The sequence below is a fragment of the Dysidea avara genome, chromosome 5, assembly GCF_963678975.1.
Source record: "Dysidea avara chromosome 5, odDysAvar1.4, whole genome shotgun sequence".
Lineage (NCBI taxonomy): Eukaryota > Metazoa > Porifera > Demospongiae > Dictyoceratida > Dysideidae > Dysidea > Dysidea avara.
In genome coordinates this window covers 6,993,864-7,007,103 of record NC_089276.1, presented here as the reverse complement: position 1 = coordinate 7,007,103, position 13,240 = coordinate 6,993,864, and the positions used below count along the sequence as shown (strand labels likewise).

The following is a 13,240-nucleotide window of genomic DNA, read 5'->3' as shown; positions in this document are numbered from 1 at the left end:
ATTTTGAATACAGCAAAAACATGTATACCAATGGACCAATGCTGCCTATACTGTTCTTCAACTCTGTCTTTATGCCAGTATTAAAACTGCTAGTCACCACACATTTATATATGACCCAAATACTATTAAGTGTTGGGACTTGTGGTCTGCTTTTGTCTCAGAATTTGTAGTGAACTATTGAGTAGTTCCAATATTGACAAGTATATAGGCAGAATTCATACATGATTTTTGCTGTGAAAGGTTTATTAAGTCAACCAGCTATCGTAAATCAGGAAAAATTCGTCAAAAAATTTTCGTCGCTGGCTGTATCGACAAAAATTTAAACGACAAATTATTTTAAACTATTATAAGGATAATTAGCGCATACAAATATTAACATATAGCTAGTTATTTTGTCAAAAAATTTTCATTGATTATGCTAGCAACGAAAATATGTAGCGTCAAAATTTTAAGACGAAAATTTTCTACGCCGAAATTTTCCTGATTTACGGTAGTTAAGGATACACTGCAATGACTGTGTGCTTGACCCTAATATGTACATAAGTGTTAGGCAAAGTAAAAATATATATTACAACTGTGTCATGTGAGATCACATGATCACACTAATAATACAAAGCTGTGAACTCCCTCCTCTGGCTGTTTTAAGTAGCTGTCAGTGCTTCTTCATTGTTCAACTATCCCTCTAGGGACCTGCAGGGAGGAAACAAATAGCCTGTGGCACAGGGAGTCTTGGTGTGTCTCATGGCTGGAAATGGTAAGTTGACTGTTCTGGTGTACCTGGCTATAAATCTATAGTTGTGTGTGACTGTCTCTGGGTCATTTCAGAGTGTCGAAAACGTCGGTTTTAACTATTCAGAGTGTTGTAGCTGACCAATGGTGGTAGCTACGCATACCAAATTTTCACACGTTTTACAACAATTTCTTGCATTCCAGATCATCCACTGAAGACGTAGTCAACAGCCACGTTTCCCGCCATATTTTAGATAGTTTTTAAACCGAGGTTGACTGTATCAGGCGAGCTCCAAACAGAGTGGGAGGCAGGCAAGATGGTGTTCAAAAATTGAAAAGGAACGTGTTGGGATGAATTAGACCAAGTTATGAGCCATTCAGGGCTCAGAACTGGCTAAAATGAAAGGAAATTTACAGATCATTGTCCAACACCACAGAGCTGTACAGCCACACACAGCCATCTCCTGGTTGGTCAGGGCTCCATCAAGACCCCAGGCCACCCATACGGCTCGCCACTGTGCTTTAAAAAAGCAGCCAACAAAAGCAGACCACCTCTGGTTGACTGTGACAGTGAAATTTGATAGTGCATTTATTAAGCTTTGTGTTTGTGTGAAAAAATCAAACTTTCTGTCTTGGGTAATAAGACCGGTTTTTGTAGATCCAGTCACACACACATATATATATATATACCATGATCACATGAAATTTCAAAGGCGCCACTGGTTGCATATAGGACATATACACCCCAAACCCACAGGTGAGTATATATATACTCACCTAGGTAAAGTATATATATCTAACCCAAAACAGCCAAGCTGTAAAAAAAGAGTACAGCCCTCAAAAAGGCTATGGTGAAAAAAGATGTGAAATTCAAGGTGGCAGCCAAGAAATGGCTGTGATGGTAGGTTAATGGATGGTAAAAATTTTAATAACGACAATTCAGGTGAATTTTGTGCCAAGACCAAGCGGCACAAAATTCACCTGAATTGTCGTTATTAAAATTTTTACCATTAACCTACCATCACAGCTATTTCTTGGCTGCCACCTTGGATTTCACATCTTTTTTCACCATAGCCTTTTTGAGGGCCGCACTCTATTTTTTACAGCTTAGCTGTTTTGGGTTAGATAACTCTTCCTTAACAGTTAGGCACTTCCAGTTTATATAGTACATACATGGCCCGAGGGTGAGAGAACAGTGCAGATCCCATTGGACAAATACAGAAGTGGCAACAACACTCACGAAACAAGTGGTAAAGTGTTGATCACTCTGTTTTCTAAATACTATGGCATGTCAATAGTTGTCAAACATAATGCACATCCTTGTTTGTTTACATTATTTGTTGTGTTTGCTGGAGGAAGCGGCCACACTGGTACCTACATTGTCATCAGCATCTTGCCAGATTGGTTAAAGGTGGAAGGTGTGGTTGATGTACTCCAGACAGTACAAGCACTGCGACTGCAACACATGCACATGGTCCAGAGTCTATAAGAATAAACACTTGATTGGCATTGACTCTAATACTAGTGTAGTATTCTTTTTTTAGGTACAGTACAAATTCTGCTATAAGACTGTTCTGGAGTTCCTGGATTCTTTCGAATAATATTCCAATTTTAAATAAGTTTTATTCTTTACAATAACTTGTAACTTACTATTAAATGTGCAGAGGTTGTTCGTAGGAAGGAGTGGCCATGCATTTTAACTACACACACATCATATATTGCACCTAATCTTACAGGTTTTTAATTTCTATTCTCTTTATGCTAATAGAAGTATTGTAATATTTTGCAAACTAGAAATATGGTATTCACAGATTTTGCAGACATTTGGTATGGTGCACTTTATAAGGTGTACCAAGCTATATTATGGTTGATCATTTCATCCAAACGACAAAATGACTCTATTGTATACTGTCATCACAATAGGGTATATTAATTAATGATAAATAGCAGATTTAACTAAGCAATACAGTGTATTGGATAATGGGACCAGACCTGTTGGGACAAAAGTCTTTGTCCTTTTTTTATTGCATCTTGACTCAGAGAGTCCTTTAAAAGAGGTGCTACACAATGATTATCAGAATTTAAAATGTACATTTTCTTGTATCTATGATTACACATAGACAAACAATAAATATCATAACACCACTATAAATGAAAGAGTGTGCTTTTGAGAACTTTTTCAAACCTCATAACTTGCTTGCTTTTCAAGTTCATACTCAATCAATCACTGTTCTGGTCAATAACATCTTTATAGCTGACACCATGTTTGTTTAAAATTGACTCAACATTCTTCAAACCAGTTATAACCAGTTTTCTTAACTCTGGAGTGTACGGATCAAAATCAGATTTGTGTATTCGATGGAAGCTGTTGAATTCACCATTTGTAACACAGTCAATGTCTTCTTTAGTGTAAGGAATTTGTATGAAGTCCAACATCTTCTTAACCTGAGTAGCCAAGTCAGTTAACATGTCTTCATACTTGACAACAACCGTTGGAATGTCAACCTTATCTAGCCAGTACCTTATCAGGTCTGGAAAAGTTTGCTTCATAAGAACATGTACAAATTCCCTCCATTGATTGTTAATTCCTATAGAGAGAATCAACAATGAACAACCATCTCAACAACAGACACGCCAAATATATTTTATTGCAATAAAGCCTTAGAGATACAAATGTGTGGAACCAGGCCTGCTAGGACCACAATCTTGTAAAAGGTTCAGGTAATACAAGATATAACTGTTTAAAACTTCCAAGTTAAAACTCACTATAGTGCATATCTTCACAATGGGCTGATACCTCAAAAACATTCTAAACACCTCCTGCACAACATCTTGAAATTTGGTTGCTAAATATCTTTTCATTCAAATGTGTGACATTTTAGTAGGCTTGAGCCAACTATGCTTTGAAAAATAGGCTATTATGCCTTTGAGCAGTGCTCAAAATACCAGCCTATTATGCTCAAAATTATGCTTTAAAAATCAAAATTATGCTGAGTTGGTAGCTGTTTTATTAAAGTATATCAACCTTTCCTGACTGCTGTACTAGAGTAAGTGACTGCTCTATTAGAGTATATTGATCTTATTTCTGCAAAGCGTGAATAATTTATCAAGAAACAATAAAATTGTACATTTTCTTCAAAATGTAGTGTATTCAGCACGCACATTACGCATTTTAAGTTTAAATGTTTAAAATCGTCCTATTATGGTGGCATAATGCTTGATGCTTTTGCTAGCCCGTTATGCTCGAAATTACGCCGGCATATTTGGTGCAAGAGTAATGACAAATCAAAGAGGAAGCCATAAACTGTACAGTCTAAGAGAAGCTTTTTCTCTAACTTGAAATGATACATGTCTGCTCTACACACCCTTTTTTAAATAGCTAGTATATTAATTTAAAACATGAAGTAGGGTTCCAAATGATAAAAAATAGTGAAACAAGAGATGAATGATGGTATTACAGCATAGCTCAGTGGGAAAATCCCTACATTGGCATATCATACAATCATTTTGTTCAATGCCAAAGTAGGGATTTTCCCACCGAGCTCTGCTGTAATACCATCATTCATTTCTTGTTTCACTACTTTTTATTGCTTGGATCCCTACTTCATATTTTAAAATATACCAGTTTGTTTGGGTTTTTTGTTTGTACCTCAAGTCAGCTACCAGGGTGTGTGTCACTACTAATTTTCATGTTTTCATTGTGCTAGCATTATGAACACAGCTAGGTCAAGAATAATGAGGTGTGTCATTGTGATAGATTGTTAAAAGATGTGCTCTCTGTACTCTATCGTTATTAATCAACCAATGATCATATTAATAAGCCTGCCATTGAGCCTATTGTGAAGTTACAGACATCCACCAAGTGAAAGTGCTTGAATAAGCTAAATATACTGCTCAAGGAAAGTGTTAATAGGAAAAATTAATACCTCGATATGGTTTCAGTGAATCATGAAGAAGACAACCAGCCTGATTGAAGATAAAAGGAAAGACAAGGTGCAGAGGGCACACAGTTATCAGAACCACAAAAGACATATCCCACTGGTGAGTTTGTTATTGTGGCATAAAATGGTGGCCGTGCACTGCTTTGTTAGCCTTGTGACTGTGGTCAAGGCAAGCAGGCAAAAATTCAAGTTTCAGTGATTTTTATATCCGACCACCTGTGCTTTCTTGTTTTAATGCTGTATTTGATGTTAGATGGACCAATGTTATTTCATAAAAGAGATTTTTGTCACACATAAGGACCCACCGATTATGCTTATAATTTACCTATTGTGCTATGCTGCACTGTTCAAAACTTTCTTTTACCTAAGATATGTTCAATATTTATACCTCAATTCTCATGGTTTGCTAATAAATTGCATTTTATGGGTAAATAATAAGTGGCTGAAGCACAGACTATAAATCCTTGCTTGTCAAAATGCATTGCACAGAAAAGATCAACATACTCTAATGGAATTAAGGATCAGCTACTTGTTTGTTCTATTAGAAATACTGACTGTTCTATTAGAGTATATCGATCTTTTTCTGTGAGATGTATTTTGAGGAGCAAGAATTTATAGTATTGTGCAATCATTCTGCCAGTATTATGCTCAATGCTTTCAGGCACCTGTTATGCTCATAATTATGCGAGTATAATCAGTGGGTCCCTAGTCATGTAAGATGTTTCTAGGATGATTTTAAAGGTGGCATTTTAGGCGACACACATCATTTTTGGGGGGATCCATACTTCAACAGTACTACCATACTGTTTGATAAGCTGAATTCTTGGGAAAATTAACCCTATTTTGTCTTCCTTTTAACTGTTTTCTCAGCTATTACCTCAACATATAATCATATGAAAGAATAATGCAAAATATAATGATGAGCAAATCCCCCACTGTAATCTGTAGTGTGATGGACACTACCTAGTTCAACAAACAAAATTACAAACTTGGAGTTATGTACACTGTAAGTCTGTGTGAACTTTTCTGGAGATTTGTTGTCCTACAAAAAGTCTTGGCTGGTCACACACAGTGCAGAGTTATTATTTGTAGTTTATAAGGGAAGCTGATGATAACAATCTTTGTCAAAGCTCAGCATCACTTCCGATAAGACTGATACCAAGGAACTGTCTAAACAATCACCCGCAGACAACATTAATAACAGCAATTTACTAACCATCAACTAAAGGGAACTAAGTTTTGGTTTATAGCTACTATAACTAGTTAACCATGATCTACTGTAATACGCCCATTAAATAAGTATGTACATATCAAGACACATGGTAGTGAGTTGCGCAGCCAAGAAAGCCAGTGTGCTACCCCGTGAGTATATTTACAGGAAGAAACAAAAAGCGATACGTAACTCCGTACTCCTTTCTTGACTTGGAATCATTTTTATACTCCACCTTCAGCACCCCACATACCAAATTTGAGCAAGATTGCCTAATGCAATTGTGAAATATAAGCCTTCAAATTGGCTTTGTTTTTTTCCTTCTTTCTTTCTTTCATTTAGGGGGCTCGAGGGGGCTTAGATTATTCTTTTCGCAAACTTCACAAAAACCATTATAAAATGTAAATGCCTAGTTTGATTTTCTTGAGCTTTGCTACAATAATAAGTAGTGATGTCCTACAAAAAACCGACACCTCTCAATTAGCACATATGACACACCCCTTATAAAGCACTACTAACATGTAACTTCTACTGAAAATTTCAGATCAATACTGTATTGTATAGTAAAGTTACAGCTATTACAATATCAATAAAAGTTAGGCCCATTTTACATAGGGAAAATGGCACTGAAGGGAAAATTAGCTAGTGATTTTTACATTATAAATAATGACTCAAATTGTTTGTATAAGCCATTAAAACCATTCTTAACATATCTACAGGTAAGAAGTTGGACATGGTGCTTTCAACCATGTATCAAACCTACAACAGGGAAAATTGCTGCTTCTGAAACATTAGCTTAATTCTAGGGCAATGCCTTCAGTAATCCCATTTAGACCAATAATTTCCATTAAAATCTATTGTATCATTTCAGCATACAGCGCTATCTTATCACACAGCTGTCCAATGCCAATATTCCATCCATTCAATGACACTACAAAGCACATAAACTGGATTGCGGAGCTAGTATGCACATTGCTCAGCTCAACTATGTTACAAATATATTAATACACTCGACTGAAGTGCGTACATGAGAAAATATAGCGTTATATTGCATACAGGCAGTAAAATAGGTTATAAACGCCTGCTATACTAACCATACCTTGCATTTGTGGCTTGTATGCTAGTCAGATTTGAAATCAGCACTATTGAAAACCTACAAAACCATGAAGGCCCAGCTGTAATGTTGCGGAAACACCATCATACTGAAACAACTAGCTAGTGCCATAACCGTATTACATTTTATCTCTAATTATCCGAAGCCTAAATTTTAATGTATTTTTGACTTTGAAATACAATAACTTCATAATTACAAAACGAAATAAGTTGAATTAAACTTTATTTAGAAGCGCAAGCATCCAGGAACGAAATTTCGCTTAGTGATAACTTGTTGAAAGTAAGTATTGGTTGTTAAAGAAGACCATACAGCCCTGTACTAAAAATACGAGGTTGGATATCACTAATTTAAGAATGTATTGTGACACAATCGCGTACCAAGTTTGGTGCAAATCTGATTAATAGTCATAGAGCTATGGACAATTATTTGCGTTCTAAAAGGCTGACTTGTTGTCACGCCTACATGGAAAACCACTTATGGGAATAGCTTAAAAATCAGGTTGACCATCATAGCTCAAACTTTTTGTAGATTAAATGAAATTGTATTAACATTACAAGGCAAAAACCAAACAATTGTAAATCTTGGGGTTGAAATACTCTAATAGAACAGTCAAAAGGTGCATGAAAAAAAACTTACCAGCATTTGAACCAGGAACTTCCATACTGAACACCCAAATTCTTAACCACTGAGCTGCTGCTATCACAGCTGATCACCTCACTTTATTTCTACATTATAAATGAAAATTCTAGCTAAAATCTACTCAATAGTAAAAGTTCATAACATTCTGCGTGTTCTATTAGAAATCCTCAAAAAAATGTGTGCTCTATTAGAGCATTACAAAAGTAATCAAATAAACCCTGTAATACAATACTCAGCTGCAGTATTCCATCGAATCAAAGCCAATATTATAGCCATTTTGGTACAGATTGGTGGGGTAGTACACTACTATTAAGACCTACTCGTCATCATCATAATAAGTGCTATGCTAATAAAATTTGTGACAACAGGCTGTAAATTGCTAAATATGCTGGATTTGCTTTGTAAACATTGAGCAACTGCAACTTATCATGTTTTGCATGAAAATTTATAGAACATCAAAATCTTAACAGACAAATAGTATAACTAACTTTGAAGGTTTAGTTTGTTATAAAACACTATTGCAAATCAATACAGGCAATACATACATTATGCAGCCATGAACAAGCAAGCACAAAATTATACTAGTGTAAATTGGCTTTGGTATCGGATCGGTATTGGTAGGGCACTAGTTTGTCTTATATCATCTTCATTGCATCTGTAGATAAGAACAATGATTTGTGTGTCAAAGCCAGTTTATGGTTGGCTTTGGGTAATATATATAGTTAAAATACAAAAAGAAGTGAAATCCACTCAAAATAGCCAAGCTGTATAAAAGGGTGTGGCCTTCAAAAAGCCTGGATGAAAAAAAAGTTGTGAAATCAGAAGTGGCAGCCATGAAATGGCTGCAGTGATGTTGGTGGTAATAAATTTTATTAATACACAAAGACCATTATTAAAAATTATTATTATCAACATCATTGCAACCATTCCATAGCCGCCACCTTTGATTTCACAACTTTTTTCACCCAGGCTTTTTGAATGCCGCACCATTTTATATATACAGCTAGGCTGTTTTGAATGGATACTTACATACATACATACATACATACATACATACATACATACATACATACATACATACATACATACATACATACATACATACATACATACATACATACATACATACATACATACATACATACATACATACATACATACATACATACATACATACATACATACCAAAGTGTTTCTTGTCTACATCCATTATATGCTGTTGTTCGCCACGTGATTGTGCCACTGTAACCTGTCGTTTCCTCTCTGAAACAATGCTATCCAGTGGATTACGCATAATAAAGATGACCCCATCAACATGTTTTGGATGAAAATGGCCATTAGATGGGTCTCCAGCCCGAGGATAGTGTGTCTTGATTGCAAGTACATTAGAGCTTATAATTTGTTCTCCATAAAATCCACTTGATCTAAGTCCTTTGTCACAAAAGATTGACCCAGTGAATATTCCAGTAGCTTGTTCCAGTACAATCCGAGTCCACGTGTTTCCTGATCCCGGGAAGCTGACCAACATTATCACCTTTGTGCTATTCATAAAACGCATGTCTGAAAATTTACGACAATTACCATGACTGGTTGGTGTTACATCTAAGAATTTCTCAAAACCACCTTGATGACCATATCTGGTGTAATCAGGGTTACACCTTAAAAATGCTAATTTTGAACTTCTGTCAAGAAACACAGATCCTCTCAGATGATAATGATTTACCAAATAGTTGATGTCAGAATCAGATACAGATTCCTCAGCAGCTCCAAACTGCTCATAAACCTTGGAGAATCTAGCAGGGTTGTCTGTGGGCGGTACAGAGGGGTGAGTAGTCTTTTCTAAACCAACAGAAGTCTTTTGGGCCACAGACTCAGCGATAACATCACTAATAACAGGCTTGTGTTTATAGAAGACTTTTGGTGAAGCAGTTGCTTGTGAATTGTTTATGGATTTGTCATTGTTGAGTTCACCATTAATGTAGTAGAGATAGTACAAAGCTGCTACGGTAACAGCTCCAGTTACCCATGTGTACCTGTTCTTCCTGTCAGGATGAAAGAGATGTATGAGAGTAAGAATATGGTAAACATATACTGAGCATGGAATTACACAGTGACCACCTTAATGTAGTGGCCATGTCAACTAATTAACACGTACTTCATGGCCTCATTAAGAACATCACATCAATTATTATTATTGGTGTCATGGTCAACAATTTCAGTGTTAGTGCATGAAGCTGTACTTCAAAATGAAATTATACACTACCAAATCTATATACACAAAAGGATATAAATTATGAACACTGAAAGTTCCAACAACTACATTATGGCCAGAGATTTCAAACTGAGAGCTGGGCACATTAAAATTTTCACTACGGGGATAATCTTGCCCTGGTCTGTACCACCTGACAAATGAATTGGGCGTTTCTCAAGTATGGTGCTACTATAATGCGGTAGTGGTCACCAATCAGATGTAGTTGTGCAATCATGACTTCACCACATACGTACGTATATGTTTGCCTCATGCTTTATCAGCATCTCAGCCGCACGCCTCATGTTTTATTTCCATAATAGCACGAGCAAGACAATGCTTTAAATGTGGAACTTTCTAGTTGTGTAACTTCACCATACACTAGGACTCATAATTAACATGCACTGCACGAATTATTAGCAGCCTAAATGCACACAAACTAGTTTAACAAAGTAACTCACGCACAGTTCACCATAGTTTGACACGGTAGACGTTCATCATGTATCTTGGCAGGTTTTGGTCACAACCCACAATCGATTTTATTGTGACACATGGTGAAGTATTTCCGTGACATCTCCAGGACTTGTCCATTTACATTAACTAACGTAACAGCAACGTTACCTTGTTCCACCACCATTGAAACATTTAGGTATGTCTATAAGTGGTAACACTCATGTTGTCCACAAAGAGTGCTTTATTGCACCGCAAAGAGTGCTTTAATCATACAATAAAGCACTCTTTGGGCTATACAGCACTGTTTGCCCTAAAGTGTACTTTATGAAATTTAAAGTACAGTGGAACCTCAACAGTGGAACCTCTCTTATCCGGACCTCTATTATTGGGCACCTCCATTGTCTGAACAGCCCAAATTGGTCATGTGGCTTGTAGTGTATTGACCATATTGAAGTTTGGATTAGATGAAAACACAAGGAGGGAACCCTAAAGGTTGCTGTTTGCCTGTTTGTTTATTCTATTAATAATAACTGCCACTTGGTTGCTAGGTGATAATGGATTTTTAAAGGCCAGGAGAGTGACCATGAATGCTCTGTAGTGACTTTCACCTCTGCCCACTAAACTGCATAGTACCAACAGATAGCAATAATAATATTACTTGTATTTAAGTTAGTTACTTTGGCATGTTATTCTTAGTTTACAGACATTTCTGAGATACGGATAGTGGCATGCACCAGACTGCCTGGGTAAGAGAAGTTCCACTGTACACCTTTTCCTTTGATCTTGCCCACACACAGTTCTACAAAAAGAGTTAATGTTTGATCGGCTTTACTCCACCCTCAAATAAACTTGAGACAGCAATCACAACTTTGGAATTCATGCGTCCAACTAACACCAACTCTGGCAGAGCTAGGCTTCTTGATGTCTCAAATCTAGTGATGGAGTTTGCACATAGGTGAATTTCAATGTCATTTAGCAAAGCAAATACATTTACAATCCTTTATGGCTAACTGGTTGTAGTGGCTGCAACATGCAACTGATATTCCAGCACACACACGCACTCGCACACATTTGCAGGCATGGATTTATCCATGGACTAAGACTCTAATCCTGTAAGGGAATCATTATGAGTTGCTTCAAAATCCTAGGTGAAGCAAAAACAGATGTGGGAAAGCAGTACATTTGACTGCTTTATTAGAGCACATGATTGCTCTATAAGGGTCAGGGGCAAACATGCCTACAGTGCCTTTGTGTTGGTATTGCACTTACATGATTTATAATTGAATTTTCAGCCACTGAAAAACTGATGTGGACCTGAGTGATAGGAATAACAACATTAGGGGGGAAGATGGCACACAAATTAGCTACCACTACTTGGTAATATGGGGCTAAAACTCTATATTTTTCTTGTGTGTATATGTGTACTGTACCTTGTATTTTATTGTGTTCTTTGAAAAACAGCCTTCCTTGGCTGACGCTGCTCTCCCTGACTAAATATTTGAAAAAAAATCCAAAAATGTTCAACTCATTCTGGGGCACATCCCTTACAGTACTAAAACTTACAATGAGAATCCTTGCCTCAATTCAAGAACAGTTTACGTAATCTTTATAATTAATTTGTACTTTTACACTCAACTTTGAATTCTGTACAATAAATCACTAATAATAATAATAGCTGTAGTCTCACGTGGCCAGAGCCTTTTTCTACTCAATCGGGGGAAAACTGTCTGGCCACAAGACAGTTTACATATACCAGTTTAATACGCTGATACTGTATCAGCACAACAATTACGTGACGTCAGACAACGAAATTGAGACACCATAGATATACGGCTAACCCCAGACACTTACAGGGATCGCTGTGTGCACATCTTCCAAGTTCGGCTTCACACTTAAATCCTCAGTTTTGGACAGTCAGTAACTTGTAACGCGTGGCAATTGGAAATAGACTATATGCGTAGTCTATTTTATTAAGCCACAGATACTATACTTACGAAGCTGCAAAGGATTAGCAACGCGCATAACAACCGGTTGGTTATGGTCACGTGAGTTGTTACATAAGTGCGCGCGCGCATACTGTTAACTCACTCGTCCTTGTTCTCTTTCCTTTACTAACATTACAATGGTGGCACACTTCATCTCCCCTCCAGAACTCAGCTGCTGTGTCGGGTAGTGGGCACTGACTATGTGCTAGCTAGAAAATAGAAGCAATAGAGTATGGTACAGGTGCAGGTGCATCTAAAGCATGCATGCCGGGGAAATGAAAATATGGAGAGCTAATCTCTTCTGAAATCAACAAGAGGGGATCAAAGGAGTAAAAAGCTGCTAAACATCGAAATACTCTAATAGAACAGTCAACTACTCTAATAGAACATCCGGCATCATTAAAATCGTAAAGAACAAAGACTAACTCTTAGCTAGGCCCTTGAATTTCAACTTTGAACTCAAAACCATACTGCAGCATCTATGCTGTGCCCTTATATGAAAGCCAATTACCATTGATGTGATGATTTCACTTAGTTAAAGTGGCTCACAATGCTTATTCAATGAAGTTCAGTCAATATTATTGCCAAACTGATTCGATTGCTAAATTGCAAAATTTTCCTGTGAGGGCACACCCCCAGATCTCCTAGATGAAGCATGCAGTCCTCATGCTGAGTATGCTTCTCACACTGCACTACTGGTTGTATATCAACTGGCACATTTTTAACCCCCACCCCCTAGCTTAGCACTCCCCCTTGGGAAATCCTAGATCCACCCCTGCACATAATACTTATTTTGGACTATATACCTGGACTGCTGTAAATAACAAAGTTGTTGAAATATTTCCACCCTCTATTCTAGATGTTCATTTTCATTAGAAGCTTTGATTTCTGTTTACGCTGCCACAAACTGGGATACGTACA

The 13,240-nt window shown here is 36.9% G+C and overlaps 1 protein-coding gene across 1 annotated transcript; it reads right to left on the bottom strand.

Moving 5' to 3' along the window:
• Nucleotides 1–2,792: 2,792 nt before the first annotated feature.
• On the bottom strand, nucleotides 2,793–12,369 carry LOC136255369 (WSCD family member CG9164-like). Its single transcript, XM_066048120.1, has 3 exons — nucleotides 12,186–12,369; nucleotides 8,819–9,675; nucleotides 2,793–3,317 (listed from the first exon to the last, which is right to left on the bottom strand). The coding sequence occupies exons 1-3, from the start codon at nucleotides 12,203–12,205 to the stop codon at nucleotides 2,950–2,952; spliced, it is 1,245 nt and encodes a 414-aa protein (XP_065904192.1). The 5' UTR covers nucleotides 12,206–12,369; the 3' UTR covers nucleotides 2,793–2,949.
• Nucleotides 12,370–13,240: the final 871 nt, after the last annotated feature.